The 21,933-nt window shown below is 36.4% G+C and overlaps 1 protein-coding gene across 15 annotated transcripts in view; it reads right to left on the reverse strand.

Annotated features, from left to right (window-relative positions):
* RIC8B (RIC8 guanine nucleotide exchange factor B) overlaps positions 1-21,933 on the reverse strand; it is a 119,208-nt gene that overhangs the window by 31,689 nt on the left and 65,586 nt on the right. For all 15 annotated transcript variants that reach the window (XR_002481696.1, XR_002481693.1, XR_002481695.1 and 12 more), the window contains 4 exons: positions 18,751-18,979; positions 17,832-17,927; positions 9,057-9,201; positions 22-166 (listed from right to left, as the gene is read on the reverse strand). Coding sequence is in view for 11 of the 15 variants with exons in the window: in XM_008053575.2 (XP_008051766.1) it covers positions 22-166; positions 9,057-9,201; positions 17,832-17,927; positions 18,751-18,979 (615 nt within the window). In the remaining 4 variants the exon portion in view is untranslated. The remainder of the gene's footprint in view (positions 1-21; positions 167-9,056; positions 9,202-17,831; positions 17,928-18,750; positions 18,980-21,933) is intronic.

Raw genomic sequence — 21,933 nt, forward strand, 5'->3', positions numbered from 1 at the left:
AAAAGAAATGTGATACTATACTTTGGTTTTGCATTTTTGTATTCTTCAGTGTCTGTGTCTTCATCTTCTGAGTACCAATTATCTCCCCTTCCTCCAGCCAAGAGGCCTCTAGCCGCCAAAAGTCCTGCAGCATTCCCATAGCCAGTGTATTTCAGCAGGCTGTCCACTGCAAAAACAGAATTGGGTTTAAGACAGAAGTCCTTGGGTGTTCATCATCGACACCAGTTACTCCCCAACATAGGAAGGTTGGAGATACATGCCATGACAGTAAACCTTTAAAGTGAGGGGTTTTCAAAGTGTGGTAGTGGTTATTCTGAACTATCTACAAATTCTCCTATGTACTCTGAGAGCCTTTTTTAGATATCAGAAATTCTAACAGAGCTATTCTGAATATACTCTGTGGCAGCAGCGGGGCCTCTGTGACTACCAGGTCCATGGTAAGGGGTCATGTTTTAAGTTTCTGATCTCAAACCTTACTTTTAAAAAATTCAGTTTCATGCCTGAAATCTCAGCATTTTGGGAGGCCGAGGCAAGAGGACTGCTTGAGCTTAGGAGTTCAAGACCAGCCTAGGCAATACAGCGAGACCTTGTCCCTTCAAAAATGAAAAAAAATTAGCTGGATGTGGTGGCTCACGACTAGTCCCAGTTATCTGAGAGGCTGAGGTGGAAGGATTGCTTGAGTCTAGGAAGTTGAGACTGAAGTGAGCTATGATCATGCCAGTGGCAAGCAATACTTGGCAGCCTGGGAGACAGAGATATTGACTCAAAAAGTTAATTAACTAACTAATTTAAAAAATAAGAATCCAGTTTTGGAGAAATAATAAGAAACTAGAGACAGTGAAAGTCAGATTGAGATCTTACCAAAATGGCATGTAGCATAAAATCTTTGTTTTATCCTTTGCAGGAATTGGAGGAAAAGGGTATAAGAAAACTTAAGGGATATCAGCAAACAGAGTTGAATAACTTAAAAGTCAGCAATAATGTGTAAGCATACGAAGCCCATTAAGAAGGTAGGCCCAGGAGCTGGACTGGCTGGATTTCAATAATAGCTCTATCAATTATTAGCTAGTTAACCTTGAGTGAGATATTTTACAGTTGTACCCTAGCTTTCTCATCTGTAGAAATGGAATAATAACTACCTACTTCACAAATTAATACATGCAAAATGCTTAGGAAAAATATGAGCACAAAGTGAACACTCATTCTTTTTCCCTGTTAATATTGGGTAAAAAGATCATTTAGACACACACACACACACACACACACACACACACACACACACACACACAAAACAAACAAAAAACAGCCCAATGAAGCATTTGGTGCAGGTCCTCTGTAAGTGTTATCCTATCCTGTCAACGAGTGAGGTAATGTCTCTCTAAGATAAGTAGACACATAAAACTTTTGCAAGGGAATTCTATGCTGTAGCAACTTTTTGGGGTGATTTCTAAACATCTTTAAGAGGATACTAAATAATATTTGGCAGGTATATTTAGGAGTACTTACTGTTCTTCAGGTCCAATTTCAAGATAAATATTAGAATATTTAATTAAAAGATTACAATAGCAAAATTTACTTAAGAAAATATGATCTTAAAGACAGCTCTAGGAAACACTGATGTAAAACATCATCTTATCCATGTAAAAAGCCACAGTAAAAACTATGTCTGAAATACTATTGTAATTCATATCATTTGCCTTAAGAAAGACAAAATAAGGCTGGAGAGGATTAAGAGAAGGGCAATTAAAATGATTTTGGGAGCCGGGCTCGGTGGCTCAGCCTGTAATCCCGCGCCTTTGGGAGGTTGTGAGTGGATTGCCTGAGCCTGCGGGTTCGAGACCCGCCTGGGTAACTTGGCGAGACCTCATCTCTACAATAAAAAAAAAAAAAAAATTAGCCGGGTGTGGTAGCGTGTGCCTGTAGTTCCAGCTACTCGGAAGGCTGAGGCGGAAGGATCGCCGGAGCCCAGCAGGTCGAGGCTGGGGTGACCGGGAGCAGCCACTGCATTCCAGTAGGGGCGACAGAGTGAGACTCCAACTCAAAAAAAAAAAAAAGATCTTGGGGGACCTAAAAGGGATGGTGGGTAGGGTAATACATGGGTAAGAAAGGGGATATATGTGATCAGAGTATAAAATCATACAGGGCATGGATAAGATGAACATTGTTAAATTTTCAAAGACTTGGCCTAGAGGGTACATTCAATGACAGTGAAAATAGGTAGCTTGGAGATAAATAAAAGGAAGCTTTGCTTTCCATGAATAGAGCAAACTGGTGAAATCTGTACAGAAAGAAACATGGGCTAATTTGAGTAGGTTAAATGAGGTTTAAACTAGTCATTTTCAATCTTAAAACCTACTGGTAACTCAGGTCTCTCTGGTAACAATTCTCAAAGGGGTGCTAGGTAGAATCATATTAGAATTTAATGAGAAATGATGATGGTGTAATTTGAAAAGCTCTCTGAATAAATGTGATATGCACCCTCTTACTATCAATGCCTCTCCAAATGCAGTAGTTTAGATAAATCAAGGAATCCTCAACAAGTTATTAGAAGAAATGAATGTTCAGTGTATGCAGATATCCTTAATATTCACAGAGAATCAGACATTACCTTAATGACATGGTCAGGCACAAAGCCACTGAAGACACAGAATCACAGATCTAAATCCACACAATATAGCTTACAGATAGTAGGTGATACTATCACTGCAAGCATTATTCATAAAATATTTTTTAAACAAATAAGGATGTTTAGTGGTTCTAGAAAAGAAATATTCATTTGGAGGTTTAAATGGATATTATAAGAATAAATGGTCTAAATGAATATACTTACAATAACAACAGTAAGAAAAGACACAAAATGGCAAAAATAAAGAGTTTAAGAATACATAGTTCATGAAAGGCCAAAGCAGTTAAACAGAAGTAAAGAGAATAATAAATAACTGCTTTCTTATGTAGAAAATCTCTCTGGAAGTCATTTAACTGTAAAAAATCTCTGGCACTTTTATAAAAATAATGTCTACTGCTCTTACACTGGAACAAACATTATGTGCCAACTCTGTGACAATGTGGGTTACAAAGATGACCTAAGACATTCTTGGCCTTCAAAGTAGATAAAGGCTATAGCCAATAGTTAAAAACACATGAACTTCTGTTAATAGGATAAAATACCCAAAACTGAGGGTAGAGAAGGAGAGACAAGTGAAATACAAAATCTTCATAGTGAGAAGTACTAAAGGAGTGTTTCCAGCTACTATTTAGTCTGTTGTCAAATACACCATATAATATCCTATTTGATATTGGGAAAGCAGTAAAAGGAAAACTGACTGTACTTGGATGCTAAGGTGAGTTGTTACAGCAAAGAAAATATTTTCTGGGCAGTCCTTAAAAAAAACAAAAGAAAACACACAAACATATTTGTTCTTTGTCATACTAATTATTCATGCAATTATGTGAAAATGTTGCCAAAATGAAACATTTCAGCATTGAGTCCAAGTTGCAAGAAATATCTCACCATTGTTTTCTCAGGATGCTAGAGGGCGCTGTGACCAGCAGCACTGTGTAGTGAGAACCTCACTGGTAGGGTACATGAATGTGGGTTTTACTATACTTTCTCACAAAAGCAAAACATTTTTTCTCTTTCACCAAGAAGCCAGAATGGCAAAACTGGATTCTACCCAGAGACCATTCCTCATTCTCTGTGTAAATCCTCTTCCTTTCAGTCAAATATTGTCACATTTAGATGTCCAAACTAGTAGCTTTCTCTGGTGTCCTTATTTCCAGTTTTATGCCTCTCCATTTCTCATTCTACACAACTGCCTAGGTGTCTTTGTAAATAAAAAATATGACTTTATGACTTTCCTGAAGAAAACCTCTAATGCTTCCCTTTAAAAGCTATGTTCAAATTCCAAAACAGGGCCTGAAAGCCTCATTTTCTGCCCTCTGCCTTCTTTTCCAAAGTTGTCTCCTTGGGGATTCCTCACCCTTGAGCTAGTCACTCTTCTGGACATGCAAGAATATTTCCTATTTCTCTGTTCTCTTTTGTGAAGACTATCTCTGACCTTCCCTACACCCCCAAATCATTCCCTTTTCCAGGATGCCATATTACCTGGCACATTCCTCTCTTAGGGCACTTACCATAGTGTACTGAACATATAAGATAGTATATTAACCAGACTGAAGTTATAGAGAGCACAAAAATTTTCGCTTTTATTAAACATTGATGGGGTACCTGCAATCTGTTAAACACTGAACATTCAAAGATAAGACATATTTCTCACCTAAAGAAACTCAATGTCTAGAATGGAAGCTGAATGAATAAAAAGTTACAACATAACAAAGGCTGAAAGTATTAGAAACAGAAGTTAAAATGGCACAAAGGAGAGAATAAATCTGCCTGGGATAGTCAGAGAAGTCTTCACATAAATGATGCTTAAGCCGGTCTTCAGAAATAAGTAAAGTTTACTATGGTAACAAAGACACAGAAGGATATCCCATGCTAAAGGAATGTTATCTGCCAAGCCATGGAAGCATGCCAAGAAATGGTACAGTATGAGCAGACAAGAATAAAGAATTTAATATGATTAAACACGAAGTGTAACAGGGGAGTAAGATTTAAAATACACTATGGAGATAAACCACAGAAGTAAAATTTGGATTTTAACATAAAGGCAAAATAGAGAACCATTGGAAATTTTACATGCAGGGAATGGCAAGATTACATTTGTGTTTTAGAACAATCCCTCTGTTAGCCATGTGGAAGACAAACTGAATCAAATATGACTAGTTTATTAATAGTTCAAGAAAATAATTTTAAGAGTCTGTACTAAGGTAGTGGTGTGAGACCAGAATGAAGGGAAATAAAGGAGATATTTAGGAGGCGAAATCTATATGCTATTATTAGTTCTACAGGTAAAGAAGGAATCTTGGGTAACACCTAAATTTCTGGTTTTAGCAACTAAATAGACAATAGTACCTTTCACAGAGAAAGTAATCAAAGTATAAAGAAAAGGTTGAAGGGCAATGGGAATAAAAATAATGAATTTGGCTTTAGACATAAATTTTAGGTACCGGTGAAAAACTCAGGAGGAGGTGTCCAGTAAGCAGGTGGGTAAACATGACTGAAGTTCAGGAAAAGGTTGGGGTTGGAAGTACATAGATTTGGGAATCTATTCAGTAAACAGAAGCCCAAGAAGAAGATGAGATTACTCAAGGAGCAATAAAAAGTGAGAATGGGATCACAAAGTAACTTTAGGGAACATCGGCAATTAAATATGGAAAAGGACAGGAGTTAACAAATGAGACTGAAAAGAACAGAGAGGTCAAAGGACATCTAGGAGTATGTGGTAGCACACCCATTGCTTTTGAAAATTAGGTAATTTGTTACCTTACTGAGGGCATTTTCAGTGGAATCTCGGGGGTAGGGAATGGTAGTGGACAGCCTCACTGAATGGTAGGGGAAAGCAAGTTGAAGACTGAGTGGATAGTAAGAATACTGAGGAGAAAAACAGACTGTCTTTCAAGATTCTAAGATATGCAAGAAAGTGATATGAGTATGTATACGTATGTAAAAGTTGAGGAAAGTACATAGAGAGAGTTGAAAAAACTAAAGAATAGAGGGTAAAAACTGATGGAGCAAGGCTTCTGCGAAGACAGGAAGAGAAAAGATCAACAGGAACGCGAGATTGCTGAACCTTGAGCTAAAGAGACTCTTAGTCCTCTGAGACTGAATGGAAAAGTGCAGGGCTGAGGAAGTTCAGTCCTAACTTATCTCTGTAATTCAGCCCCTATACCACAATGCCCGGAGCATAATGGGAATTAATGAATATGTTAAAATATTGGGGAACCCCTACCAAGGCAGGAGATTATTTTACAAATCATTTTATTTTGGTTAAAAAAATGTAAGACCTATCTTTAGGCCCCCTGTAAAAAGTACACAATTTTCAAAGAGATAACAATAGTTTATGTCAGGGCTCAATAGAACTTGAGTACAAGTTAACCTATGGGCCACTACCAGCTGGGATCCAGATGTGCCTGGCACAGTTGGGTATTTAAGACACTTTGATGGTTCTTTTTGGGCCTAGTCTTACATAAAATTTTGGCCTATCTCACCTCATTTCAGTTGCCCTTCCTAATGTAGTCTCTATGTTCCTAACCCAATTTGCTGCTTGTTATCTCTCCTTAGTGGTCTGACCTTTCAGTCTTGATCAAGGTACCTTCACTTTCAAACCTAGCTTTGCATATCCTTTAGAGGACAGTTCAGCCACTCTAATAAATTATTTGAAATTTATTTTATTTTGATAGTTTACCTCCAAACCCAAATTCCATCATCTGATGACTTTTAAGTTGAATGTAGACTGGAGAGAGACTTTTTTGGCCAGAAGGGTTTAAATTTGAATTCGTTGACAACATTTAACAACTGAGAGATTTTATATAAAAATTCAGTGTTCTAGCTTCTCCTGAAAACTCGGAACATTTGCTAACACAGGGTACGTGTTCCTTTATGGTAACAATCAGCTGGTGTTAAAAAGCAGTAATATCTTCTGTACAGTATCTCATATATCCCATAGTCCCATGGCCTTCCGCCCAACCTGCTATCTCCCCAACAATAAGCCAAGTGTTCGTTTTCATTTGTCATCTTACATCTAGTCTACTTGGCTTACTTTTATTACCCGTCTGATTGCTATAGGCATTGGAGTCTGTGACCCTTACATAAGAAAGAAATAACATGAGGGCAGAAGCCTAGTTTATCTCATACCACTCTGTAATCTCAAGGTCTAGTTCAAATAATATTTGTTGAATGAATGAATTTTTTACTTCAGAAGAACACATCTACTAAACTTATTATCAAACTGGAGGGAAAAACATGATTTTATATAAACTTGAGGAAGGTCAATTAAAAAATATTTGCTTATGTGGGTTAGCATTGGGCTTAAAGTTAGAACTATAAAACTTCAAATACTGGGCTCAAGAGGAGCAAAGCTATCCATTTCAAAGAAAAAAAGTTTAACGAAATTCACTTATAAATGTATATACCATATTTGCTATGATACTCTCTCATCAGTAAGGTGATTAAATTTAGATATATAAGTCTAAATTTAGATATATGTCTTTAGATATATAATTACACAATAAATAAACTTGATATTTTTCCATTTTAAAACATTTAAAAAGGTATACAATAAATACATATTCATTGTAGAAAAATTATAAGATATAGAGAACTTTAAAAAAATCACCAGTAATCTTACTACTTAGAAGTAACAATGAATAATATTTTGGTGTATGTTTTGACAAACCTTTTAAAATGAATAGATACATGCATGTATGGTTTAGATTTATGCATATACATACATAATTACACTATAAAAAACGGCTCATTTCTGATTTCAAAAAAATTAATTCAATTAAATCAAGCCATTGTTTACAGATAAGTATATGCAAGGTGCTATGCTAACTACTTAGTTCCAAGATGCTAAATCAACCCTTTTTTGAAAGTTATGAAAGAAGAAGTAAATTGTCTAAAATAACAGATGCTAAATATACTAGTGTATGATAATAGATGACAAATTATTGAGGAAATATGGCAGAATGAAAAGAAGACAGGACTCAAATTCAGGCTCCTGCCTTAAGCAACTATGTAACCTTGGATAAGTTACTGAAAGGTTCACAAGTGCCAGGCTGCTTCATTTATAAATCTGAAATAATAATAATATTTAGCTTAGTAGGTCCTTATGAAAATAAAATGAGATTATACATAGACTATCAGGCACATGATACCTCTCAATTCCTAATAGCTATGTTTATTGTCACCATTATGATAATGATCAAATTATATTATTGACCTACCACCTTAACAGGAATTTAAGTGACTGGCTCAGTAAGTCAGAAATGAAATTTAAGAATACAACTGACTTAAGATTTTAAGGGAAGTGTCTAAACTTTTCCATTCTAAATTATCTCTTATAAAATTGAGGTACTTTAAAAAAGTGAAATATAAAATTTGCTTAGATGGGATTTTATACTAGAACATGTATAAAGTAGAAGAAGAAAAAAAATAGGTGAGAATTTCTGAATTATTTAGTCAAAGTTCCTTTTATTTTATGGAAAACTTGCCTCTTGCAGAGTAAATAATTCATACAACTTTAGAAAAATATTTTTAATGGGATCTATTTCAGTAGACAATCACTTTATATATACTTATAGAGTAGCATTTATTACATTGTAGTATGGTTATTTTAAAATTTCTACTACTATCTTACACTTATCTAAAGGGCATTATGCATTTTTTATTTCTACTCAGTATATAGCTCACATTCAATAACTATTTATTGAAATTAGTAAAGAAACCAAAATTCTTTTTTTTTCGAGTTGGAATCTGTTGCCCAGACTGGAGTGCAGTGGCCGCTCCTGGCCACCGCAGCCTCGACCTGCTGAGCTCCGGCGATCCTTCCACCTCAGCCTTCCAAGTAGCTGGAACTACAGGCGCATGCTACCATGCCCGGCTAATTTTTTTTTTTTAATTTATTGTAGAGATGAGGTCTTGCCAAGTTGCCCAGGCGGGTCTCGAACCTGCGGGCTCAGGCAATCCACTCACCTCAGCCTCCCAAAGGCGCGGGATTACTGAGCCCGGCTTTACAGGTTGAGCCACCGAGCCCAGCTCAAAATTCTTATAGTTTTAATTCCAATAGGAATTAAACAGAGGAACTAACAAGGCCTGTGCTGGTTATTAAAACAGTAGTGTCTGAATTACTGAAGCAAGACTTTTCATAATGGCTCTAGGTCCTGTCCCATCAAGCTTAAGAAGTCTCAGTTAAGGATACAGAAGGCAAAGTTTAAATGTGTTTGGTAATGTATCTGTCTCCGCATGTTTCAATGAGTTCAGAAGTATATAAAAATGTTGTTAAATTATTAATTTCTATATCTCCTCAGTCCCTCTAATAGAATAGATAGTAAATCTGGAAAGATTGGAATGAGATAGCCACTACTAACACTACTAACTAAATTTCTTAAATTCCCTCTGAAAGATAAAAAGCAGAGGCAAAGAGAGTTTAACCTACCTCTCTCTTTGCAAAGGACAAAAAGGAATTCAGCAGCAATTTGCTTGACTCCAAGGTCAACATGTGTCATGAGGCGCACCAGCTTATTTCTCACAGTTGAGCCAACTTCAGGTCGATTTGTCACATCCCTCAACGGTGGTAAAACCTGATGGCACAAATGCAAAAACCATCATCAATTGAGGTTACTAGAGTAAGTGAGGATGGTACAATGCAACTGGCCAGTCTTACACTATCTACTGGGCTTACTTTTGTAAGAGCGGAAAATTAGGAAAAAAAAAAAAAAATATATATATATAGATATAGGTTAGTTTCCAAGTAAAATAAAATAAAACTAAACTAAATAACAAAAACAGACCTCAAATTATTTCATGCCTGTAATAAGGTTTCATTTGAACAGAAACATCTCTTCACTGTACCACCATGCTATCCTCACATGAATTTCTGTGTTTTTACTCATCTCAGCACCTGGTATGCCTCAACCTGCCTCTATCAAATCCATTTTAAAGACTAGGTCAACTTTCTCTTTCTTCCATGACGGTTTCCTCAATACTGAGAGTCATACTGATTTTTACCTTCTCTTAAGTCTTGTAGCATTTTCAGTATGGGTCAAGTATCCCTTATCCAAAATGCTTGGGAGGAGAAATGCTTTAGATTTCTTTATTTTTTTTATTTCGAAATATTTCCATTATATCTGCTTACCGGTTGAGTATCCCTAATCCTAAAATCCAAAATCTGAAATGCTCCAAAATGAGTATTTCCTCTGAGCATCATGTCAGTGCTTAAGAAGTTTCAGATTTTTGAGCATTTTGGATTTCTGGATTAGGGATACTCAATTTGTATTTACTAAAAAAAACCCCAACTATATTTATGTTCTCTAATTGTTTAATTTTTATAATAAAAAAGCGACTACTATTCATTATCGAGCACTTTCTACATGCTAATTGCTGCAACAGATCATATACACACATTATTTATAATCCTCACAGTTACCTTGCAAAGGAGTTAGTAATATCACCCTCATCCCTGTTGTATAGACTGATCCACAGAGGGCTGATGGAATTTGCTTAGTTTGTTAGTCCACTCACTCACTCACACATCCTTCCATCCAAACACATCTGGCCTGGTTCTCCTCCTATGCCACTGGATGGTTTGTCTCAGCCTCTTTTGCCAGTTCTCTTTTCCTGTTTTGTAAATGACGGAATCGTCAAGGGTTGAGTTCTTCACCAACTTTTCTTCATGATTTTCACTCACTCTATTTGTTATTTCATCCAGTTTTATGGCTTTATATAGTCTCTGCATCCTGATGATTTCCTAAATTATATCTCCAAAGTTGATTTCTTTCCTGATCTCCAAACATTTTTTTTAATCACTGAAAAAAAGTGTACTCTAGGATTTTACAAAGGTCTAGGAGAAGTAATAGATTAAAATAAGGGCAGAAATTATTTTTAAATGGATTTACTTTCAGCCAAGTACTGTTCTCACACCTGCAATCCTGGTACTTTGGGAGGCCAAGGCAGGAGGACTGCTTGAGCTCAGGAGTTTGAGCACAGCCTAGGAAACATAGCAAGACCTCATCTCTACAAAAAATAAATTAGCTGGGCGTGGTGGTGCATGCCTGTAGTACCAGCTACTCAGGAAGATGAGGCAGGAGATCACTTGAGCCCAGGAGTTTGAGCCTGTGGTGATCCGTGATCATTCCACTGTACACTAGGCAACAGAATGATACTCTGACTCAAAAACAAAAACAAACAAAAAAAACCCACCTCACTTTTATTTTTAAGATGATTATATCTATGATGAATCTATATAGAGAATATTCAATATAATACAATATTAACTATGCTGTCACCACATTACTTACACACTGATTACAGAGCAATTAAAGTGGCATGTAGTCCTTTTGCTAACTTGTTAGTGCTTCTCAGACTATAATGTGCATTTCAAACACTTGCAGATTCTGTTAAAATGCAGATTCTAATTCAATAAGTCTTGGTAGACCCCATGATTCTGCATTTCTTTTTTTAAAATCCTCTGAAATTTGTATGTGTACAATACAGTATTGTTAACTACAGTTACAATGCTATACAGCAGATCTCTAGAATGTAATCATTTTGTCACTGAAATTTTATAGCCATTGAATAACTCCCCATTCCCCCCCCCCAGCCTAGTAACCACTATTCTACTCTGTGCTTCTGACCTCCTGACTTTTACAGACCTCTCAAATTTACCATGTCAAGACTCTTTATGTTTACACCAAACCTGCTCCTCCTGCAGTTCTCCATCTCATTAAAAGTAAGTCTATTCTTCCGATTGCTTAGTATAAAAACCTTGTAAGTATCCCTGTCTCCTCTTTCATATCCCATATCCATCCATCAGCAAATTATGTCAGCTCTACCTTTGAAATATAGCCACAATCCAACCACTTCTCACTACTTTCTCTAGTATTACCAAGTTCAAGCTACCAGTACTTCTCACCTGGACTAATGCCACAGCCTCTCAAGTGGTGGCTGCTTCCATCCTGTTCACTCTATGATGTAGTCTCTACATAGTGGCTAACATGATCCTTTGAAAGTCAGATCTTGTCACTCCTCAAAGTCCTCCAGTTCCCATAGCTTCTCATCTCGGAGTAAAAGGCAAGTTCCTCATAACTCCCTTACAGGGTTCCACATAACCTGCCTTTCTGCTACTCCCCTGACTTCAATTCTGCTGTTGTCCTTGTTTATGCTATTATAGCCACACTGATCTGCCTCAAGTCCTTTGCATTTGTTTTTCCCTTTGCCTAGAAACTCCTTTTCTAGAAACTTACAAAGAGTAAACTTATAGAGAGTAAAGCTCTCTGCTTTACTACCTTCAGGTCTCTGTCCCAGTGTCTCTTACAGAAGACATTCTCTGATTACCCAATATCACTGACCTTCAGCATTCTCTTTTTTAGCACTCCCACTTCCTTACTCTGCTATAATCTTCCTCACAGCACTTATCGCCACCTGACTTAGTGTGTAATTTCTCTGCTTCCTTCCCCAAGACTAAGTTCTACCAGAACAGGAATTTCTTTGTTTTGTTTATTGCTCTCTTCCCAGTGTCTGGCATATTACAGGTGTTCAATAACTACTCAATAACTATTTACTGATTGAAGGAAAAATGAATGAATTCAAGTAACTTTTATTAAGTGCATCCGATAAGCTAGGTGCTATGCTAGGAAATGAGGACAGACACAAAGTCCAATAATAATTTGCTGTGTACCAATTATATGCCAGGCCCTTTATGTATAATTTTATTTAATCCATTCAACTGACTTTCTTCCTTCCGTTTCTCTCTTTCTATATTCAGTGCCTATCATGTATCAGGAGGTATCAGAGGCACTGGAGATATAGCTACAAACGAAAATGGATATTAAATCTTAGAAAATCAAGTAATCTACTCAATGTGTTTATAGAATCCATATTTCAATAGCTCTGGCTAGGCAGAGCACAATGCTAGGTACAAATTGCATAATCAACCCTTATTATTGGTTGGGCACGGTGGCTTATGCTTATTATCCCAGCACTTTAGGAGGCCAAAGCAGGAGGATTACTTGAGTCCAGGAATTTGAGAACACCCTAGGCAATATAGTGAGACCGTGTCTCTATAAAAAAAAACTAAAAAAAAAAAAAAAAAAAATTAGCCAGGAATAGTGGCACGTGCCCATAGTCCCAGCTACTCAGAAGGCTGAGGCAGAAGGACTGCTTGAGTCCAGTAGATGAGGCTGTGGTGAGCTATGATCATGCCACTATACTCCAGTGTGAGTGACAGTGAGATTTTTTGCTCAAACAAACAAAAAAACCCCTGTATTATTTGTTTGGGCCAACCATATCAAGTTCATCTCCCTTTGCTAAAAGAATGAAACATAACAAGTGATTTAGTACACGTCTACAGCACCCAGAGTTCAGAATCTATTAACGAAGTTATCATGTAAAAATTTTCTTAGCTATGTTTTAGTTTCTTTAAAACAAGTTTTTTTGTTTTTATGTTTTTTGGTGGGGTCCCATTCTGTCACCCAGGCTAGAGTATTATGGCTCACTGCAACCTCGATCCCCTGGGCTCAGGAGATCCTTTCATCTCAGCCTCCTGAGCAGCTGAAGCTACAGGTGTGTGCCACCATGTCCAGCTAACTAAAAAAAAAAATGTTTTTTTTTTAAAGACAAGGTCTTACTATGTTGCCCAGGCTGGTATCGAACTCCTGGGCTCAAGCAATCCTCCTGTCTTGGCTTCCCAAAGTGTTGGGATTACAAGTGTGAGCCACTGTGCCTGTTCAAAACGGGTTTTTTAGACATGTTATTATTGTTACATACCACTCCCACACAAACTGCATATGTGTTCCCCCCAAATACTACTCTCCAATAATTTTTTTCTTTGACAAATCTTGTCCAGCCTCTTTTTCAAAACCATTGAATACTCATTGCTTCTATAAGCAAGCATCTCCAGATTTAGGCAACATGGGTCAGTAATTTCTACCATCTGTTTTTCCTTTTTAAAAAAACACTTTTGTAGAGACAGGGTCTCACTATATGTTGCCCAGGCTATTCTTGAACTCTTGGACTCAAGTGATCCTCCTGTCTTGGCCTCTCAAAGTGCTGGAATTGCTGGCATGAACTACCACACCCAGCCTATATTCTTTTCTACCTGCCCAAATACAAAATACTGAAGACCAATTTCTTTTGAGTATGCATGAGTTGGATTAAACCAGGTATTTACTACAGGGCATAATAATTAATCACGTTCCATTTACACTATTATCAAAGTTAATCACCTGTTACCTGTTACTTTAAGTTCTGCTTTTCTTGATCATCATAGTCTACAGTACATCCTCCTCAGAAGGAAAGTTGATTTCTGTATTAGCCTTCTATCTTTAGTTATCTTTTTAGCTGTCATGTTTCATTTCCTTACCTATACTGTAGTGTTTCTTGAAGACAGAGAGTGGGTCTCATAATCTTTTGTATCTATACAATATGTGGCCCAAGCCCTTCATACAAAGAAGCTATTTGATAAATAGGTTTTTCTGGCTGCCCTGGTTAGAGATAGCAAAATCTAAACAATTTAGTTGGACTTGGAACCCCTATGTAAAAAAGCAGAAATACAGAAAACAAAGTATTATTCTTCACCAAGTCCTCCTAGTTAAGGGAAAATATCTTAAAGTAATCAAACATGGAAATGACCATAATTCATTAATTAATTAATCTTGCTTAAATGATTATTCATGTTTTTATGGTATCTCTCTTCTTTCAATAGAGTGCAAACTCCTCAAAGATAGAGTCCCTGCTTTCTAATCTCTCCTTTTCAGCGCTATTAGTATGTCCTACATATAGTAGGGCACTTACTAAATCTTGGTATAAATCAAAAGGGAAAAAAGGAACCAGGTATATTTATTAATAAAAAATTCTATACAGTGATAAATGAACAATGAAGTGAATAGTAGTACCATGTATTAGAATGCGGAAAAAAGAGCCGGGCTCGACGGCTTAGCCTGTAATCCCAGCGCTTTGGGAGGTTGAGGTGAGTGGATTGCCTGAGCCCACAGGTTCGAGACCCGCTTAGGCAACTTGGCAAGACCTCATCTCTACAATAAATCAAAAAAATTAGCCAGGCGTGGTAGCGTCCGCCAGTAGTTACAGTTACTTGGAAGGCTGAGGTAGAAGGATCACCAGATCACAGCAAGTTGAGGCTGTAGTGGCCAGGAGCAGCCACTGTACTCCAGTCTGGGTGACAGAGTGAGACTCCAACTTAAAACAAAACAAAACAAAAAAGAATGTGGAAAAAAGGGGAAGAAATAGGCTAGGGAGATGGAAATCATGTTAGTTTAAGGTATGTTAAACTTAAGATATCTACTATACATTCAAGGGAAGGAGATGAGTATGCAGTTCATTATATGCGTGCAAGTCTGGAACTTCGGGGATGGGTCAGGATGCAAGATATAAGTTTGAGAGTAATCAGCATAGAGATGGTTTTCAAAACCATGGCTCCTGAATGAGATCACCAAGGGAGTGGGGATAGAGACAAGACAGTATTGCCTTCGGGCACTCAAACATTTAGGGTTGGGAAGAGGAGGAAAATCATCAAAGAAGAGGTTCTTTATTGTGTCCTAGAAACCAAATGAAGAAAGTATTTCAGGAGGAGGGAATAGTTGCCAACAAATGCTATCAGGGAATTTAAAAAAAAAAAAAGGGATTTGAGAACTATTAGCTTTGGCAATATTGATTTGGTGACTTTGATAAACACCTTTGCAGTGGGGTTAAAAGCATGAAAGCCTAATTATAGAAGGTTCAGGAGAGAGTCAAAGAAGAGTAAAAAGAAGAGGTTGGGTAGAGAAAGAACTTCTGAAGAATGCTACATAAGGGAGGAGCAGAGAAATGGGAAGACAGCTTGGGAAGCGGGATTAAGGGAAGATGATTTTGCTTTTAAGATGGAAGGCATGGGAAAACAGTGTGGCAATTCCTAAAAGATCTAAAAATCGACTCCCATATAACTCAGCAGTCTCCATCCTGGGAATATATCTGCAAGAACTCAAGTCATTTTATAAAAAAAGATACCTGTGCACGCATGTTTATTGTAGCACTACTCACAATAGCAAAAACATGGAGCCAACTGTGCTGCCCATCAAAAGTAGGCTGGATTTTAAAAATGTGGTACATATATACGATGGAATATTATGCAACCATAAAGAAAGACAAAATTATGAACTTCGCAGTAATCTGGATGGATTTAGAGTCTGTAATACTCAGTGATCTATCATAGAAACAAAGAACTGAGTACCACATGTTCTCACTCATAAGTGGACCCTGAACAGTTTTCATAATACTGTAAGAAAGGGATTGGCAGTAGTGGGAAGTTGCCAGGGGAGGGAGCAGGGGGGGCACACTTCATCAGTAAGCGTACCTGATATCAAACCAGGCGATGCGGAGACCAAAGTGAGGCCTAAACTTTACCTGTACAATGATCATTTGTATACTTAACCCTGAATTGTACCCTACATCTTTAGAAAAAAAAAAAAAAAAAAAAAGATGGAAGGCATATTTGGGTGCTGAAAGAAATTATCCAGTACATTTTTTCAAATGACTAAAATAAGAAGAGAGAGGAAATAAATGCAAGGGCAAAGTTCATAAGAAGGTAAGAGGGAAAGAAATCCAGAGCAAAGGCTGGTCACAGACAGAAGCAGGAATGATTCACCTATTGTGACAGAGGGGGAGACAAAGGATATGGCAGTGCACATGCAGACAGACAGTGGATTCGGTGGTGGAAGAAAAAAGTTTTTTCTTATTTTTTAGTGAAATAGGAAACAAGGTCACCAAGTGAGAGTGAGTAGAGAGGAGTAAGCATTAGAGGTCTGAAGAAAAAAGAGTTATGAAGTAGTCATCTTGGAGGTTGGAAACCGCTTGGGTTTGGTGCTCTTAAATTTAAAGTAGACTGACCCTCAGTCAAAATGGCTGTGTTATTTTCTCTTATTATGTTCGTGTGCTCAGTGGAGGCCCAGAGTAGGTAGAAAGGTTGGATTTAACCAGTTGGTTGGGTTACGCCAGGTAAGAATGACTGAGGGAGGACACAAGGTACTGGTCTAAGATGTATGGAAAGGAATGATTATAGTAGAGAACTACAGTGAACTACAGGTGGAATTCTAGGAGAGAAGACATGAAGTGAGTGAAGAACAGTGGAAAAAAATAATAAAGACTGACAATCCTTATGAGGATGAAAGAATGCTGGCTTGAGGGTACAAAGAGAAGGTGCTTGAAACTGGGGTTTTGGAGGATGCTATTAAAGTCTTAGAGTTTAAGATATAATATAAAAGTTTAAAAATCATCCTTGATTATTTTTTCTTTTTCTTTCCCAGCCCACATCCCAATCTATCAGGAAGTTCTGTGAGCTACTTTTAAAACACATTTAAATATTTAACATATTGATAACATATCCCAATGTATAAACTCTGTCACCATCCTACTCCAAGCCTTCATCATCAGTTCTCTTTTGGGCGGTCCTCCTTGCATCCACTCATACTCCACCATAGTCTAGCCTATAAATAGTAGCTGGAGTGTCTTTAAGCATGAATGAGGTCACATCACCCAAAATACTCCAATGTCTTCTCATCTCACTTAGAAGAGAATAAAAAGTCCTATACAACCTTATATACCTGTCTCTTTATACCTCTCTTACTTCATCTACCACTCTCCCCCTTGTATACTGTTGGGTTAGTTACAATGGCTTTCTTGCTTTTTCTGAAACATATTAAAGCATCCTCTCATCTCAGGGATTTTGAACTTGTTCTCTCTGGTACATTACTTATTCATATATTCTCAGAGATACTCTAACTTCTCCAACTTTCTGCTCAAACATCATCTCCTCATAGAGGCCCTCACTTATTCCCTTACGTCTCTCCTTTTCTCTTCTCCTGCTTTATCTTTCTTCAGAACGCTTATCACTACCTGCTATTTTATTACATATTTATTTGTTTACTTTTTGTCCCCCCATAAGGTAAATGTCACAAGGGCAAAGACTTCACCTATCATCCAATGCTCAGAACACAGCACTAGTAGAACTCAGTAACATTTTTTGAATAAATTAATGAATGACTCAAAAAATACACAACCATTTGTTTCTTGATTAGGAAGATTTAGAAAATTAAAATTAACTTTTCTGAGTTTCTGATTTTTTGAAAAAAATCACTGTGAAAGAATTTAATTCATTAATTCTATGTTTAAAAAAACATATAAAAAGATTAACTTTGAGAAGTAATATGCATTAAGCAGTTACCTGATCTTTGAGAAATTTTCTGATGTTTCGATGGGCTCGGGAACATTCAGTTAATAAGCTGAGAACTGGAGTTAGACCCTCTCTATAGCTGCTTCCCTATAAAAAAAAAACATGCATACTACATTAGTTTAGTTTGTAACAGTATTATTTTCTTACTCCATGTAACTGAGCATACTGATACTTTGTGTGTGTGCGCTCGCCCACGTGTCCATGTGGTACATCTTGAGTGTGTGTGTGTGTGTGTGTGTGTTACATCTTATGTTACCAAAGCTTACAACTACTTTAAAAATTATCCTTAGCAGCACTTATCCCAACAATACCTCCATTTTATCAGTTATCTTCATGTTTATTACTGCCTGTTTTTATCCTTCCTGGATTTTCCTACATTTTTCTAGGTTTCCCATTGACTCAGCCAATTAAGTTTAAATGAGGCAAAGTTTTGGTGACCCACTTATGCTACCTTGCTGTCTTTTAATATAGTTACCTGACAAAGCGAGTGACAGACCAGAGAACATAACCAGCTCACAACAAATGGAAAAACTGAAAATGCCTTTTTTTAAAGATGTCTTTTATTATGAAGAGTTTTTATCAAGTTTTTTGGAGGATAACTTTTCTTCTAGGACTTACAAGGTACCTACATGGAACATAATACATTTTCCCACTGTTTTCAGACATTTATCACAATTTTGGTGTTGCATGAACACAATTTTCAGCATTAAGCAAATACATGCACTTGGTCTCAGCAATTTATAATATATTGTAAAAAAATGGTTTCCAAAGTACAAATAATTAAGCAACATGTCAGCTATAAAAAGGTTTAGATTTAAAAATTCATGCTCTGTGAAGTGTGTTTGTATGTATAGCACATTTATGTTCTTTGGAAGCATCCTCTCAAGACTTCCATTTTTATCAGTCTTACCTTGTCTATTCTCTTCTCCATAAAACTGAGTAAAACATGAATGGCCTCCATATTCATACCGTTGTATACCATGGTATTGTTTTTCAAAACTGTTTCCTTCTCAGCAGTTTTATCACTGGCCAGTTCATCTAGAGTCGTTGCCTCTTGGGATGTTTCTTCATGAGTTAATGGACAAATGAGAACATCCAAACAAGAGACTGGAACATTGCTTAAAAGGTTGACTGCATTGCTGAAAAGCAATAAAAGCAAAATATGTTAATTTGAATGAAGAGTCCTCTAAAACACAAATATAATAAGTTCAGAAGTGACTTTCTGAGTCAATTAAAATTTTTCTTTTTCAAAATGAACCATTAATATTACTTGGCACTTACTGAGAGAGAGAAAACAAAGAATTGTTTCAAATATATATGGCAAATTAGAAAAAAACAGATGTTAAATGGACAGACACAACCACATGATGTCACATCACTTTCTGAAATGCTAAAATAGGAATTAGTAAGCTTTAATGCCAGCTCTCTAATTTTATTATGACAACAATGTTAGCTTCGCATTTCTTCCCTGGGGTTTTAAATCTTTTTGTGGATCCACTGGTGTTTTATTATTCCTTAGATTACAACATAAAGTATTTGAGAAGCACTGTATATAACAGCTTACCACAGAGGTAACAACTTAAAAACCAAATATTTAGGATTAAGTTTTGTTCTTTCTAGATGTAGAATAATTTTTACATCATCCCATTTTTGTAAGACGTTTGCAGGAAGAGGGAAATGGAACTTTTTTTCCATCTCTCATCGTCAGTTCTCTTTAAATGAACTCCACATAACTATTTCTAATCTCTATTCCCTAGGCCTTTCTGCTGTATATTAATGAATCCATGAGCCTGGGATGCACACCAGTAGGGGGAACCCAAACCTTATATTTTTGGCATTCCCTAAAAACTCTGTTGCTCGTGTACAAGAGATTAAAATGACACTAACAATTTCAAAATTACACATGTCCTCAATGAACATATTTTCCTCCATGTATTATTTCATATTCTTTCATCTAAAAGGAGAGGTGGTGTTTGAGGTTAACTGGATCTTACAAGCCTGTGCCTTGGAACTTCCTGATAAACAACAATGGAAAGACAGGCATTACATTTCCTAGTGACAGAGAAGCAGATCTAAAAATAACCCATCCTGACTAAAAATAAACTCTTGCAAATGCAATTTAAAAGTCTAACTACTTGAAAACCAAATTCAGGGCTTACTCCATCTGATGCTCTTAATTTAGACCAGAGTAGTTCCTTTTACTTTAGATTATAGTGACACCCTAAAAAACAAAGCAAAACAAACAGAAAAACAACAGCAATAAAAAAATTATATTTTTTTTCCTCCTTTACCCTAAAGTATGGTTCTATTTTCACAAAAGTGAATATTTCCTTTTTTTAATATTATGGAAAAATAAAATTGGTATGGAATCAGTTTGAAAGTTAGAGAATGTAGAAGAATAAGTGGAAATATATAGGGCATCAAAAAAATGTGAAACAAGAGCAAAAATAATTTAATAAATCCTATGAATTAATAGTTCCTATAAAATACAAGTTATTTGGTTGTCCTTACTAAAACCAAATACTGCTGCTGTTACTATTACACAAAATCTCTGATTTTGATTATTTGTAAATTTCAAATGTGGTTGAAATACAATGTTTTCCCTACAAACTTTCTTTTAAAACTATTTTGCAAACATCTGTAGTTCCTTATCATCTATAGTTCTAAATGTTTCAATTCTGACTTAAGCATTTGGAAATTGTTACTAAATACCATGGATTCACTGGGGATAAAGAGAGGGAAAAAGAACTCTACATTAGAATTACTTTCTAAAACTGTACACTCTATTCTGAAATGCTAGGATTTTTTCCCTAAGCATAAAGCAATAAGCTCTGGAGTCTATCGACAGTATCCCTGAATCTACCATAGAGACCAGAATGAAAAGTTTAAGATGAGTCCATTTCATTACAAAGGAATGCTTCCCTTGTAAAATTACTTAAAGTAAGCAGTGTCCAGGAATTCAGTAAATTTAAGAAACCAAATGCAGAGTTTAATTCAACAAATATTTGGAGGTTTTAGGCTTTTCAAGAAAAGTTCCCGTTTTCTCATTTCTTATTGAACTGGGTTCCCAAACAACTACAAAATTAATTTTCTGGCTCACTGTGTTTGAGCTATTCTTTTTAAGTAAGGAAGGGCAGCTTTTTGAGCTCTGTCACTTCTCTGACAGTTTTATTTGTGGTAGAAGAGTGTATGAAATTCTCCAGCTACCAGGAAGTCAGTGACTATGCACAGATCTGCACAATGGTGTTTGCATTCCTACTCCAGGGGGTAGAAATACTGTGTATATTACTCTCCCCCTTTCAGCTTCCTAGAGATCATTAATCACCAAGACATGACATCCTAGCACTCATGCTCTCAGCCCCCTCCTGATATGCAGATTCAAAAGCAAGGCCTATTTAGAGCTCCTTAATGCTCTGATTAAAGTTGTGTGAGATGGAAGGCAATCTAAAATCTAAAACTGTACACTCTATTCTGAAATGCTAGGATTTGGTATACTTATATAAATATAATTTAATACCAAATGACACTGAAGAGCATAATAATGGCACATGTAGATCTATAGCTGTTAATAAATCTTCCTGGTCAAATGTATCTTCTTTGTATTACATACTCTCACATATCTCTTTTCAAGGCTGGAAGTCTATTTAAATAAATCTTTAAGATCTCTAAAAGTTTTCTCTTTTGCCTTCTTTATTTAAAATTTGTTTTTAGATTTTTTTTCATTTGTGTTAAGAGCACATAACATAAGATCTGTGCCCTTAGCAAATTTTAAGTATACAATACACTATTGCTAACTAGAGGCTATATCTTGAACAGGAAGTTTCCAAAACTTATTCATCTTGCGTAACTGAAACTTTGCATCCCTCGACTGACACCTCCCCACTTGTGCCTCCCCCATCCCCAGATAACCACTTTTCTACTATCTGGTTCTATGAGCTTCATTATTTTAAATTCTTCATAAAAGATGAATAATACAGTATGCCCTTCTGTGTCTGGTTCATTTCACTTATCACAATGTCCTCCAGATCCATCCATGTTGTTACAAGTGACAGGATCTTCTCTTATTAAGCTGAATAATGTTCCATTAATTGTG

This window comes from Carlito syrichta, unplaced genomic scaffold (assembly GCF_000164805.1).
Source record: "Carlito syrichta isolate Samal-C Ts95f unplaced genomic scaffold, Tarsius_syrichta-2.0.1 Scaffold288311, whole genome shotgun sequence".
NCBI lineage: Eukaryota > Metazoa > Chordata > Mammalia > Primates > Tarsiidae > Carlito > Carlito syrichta.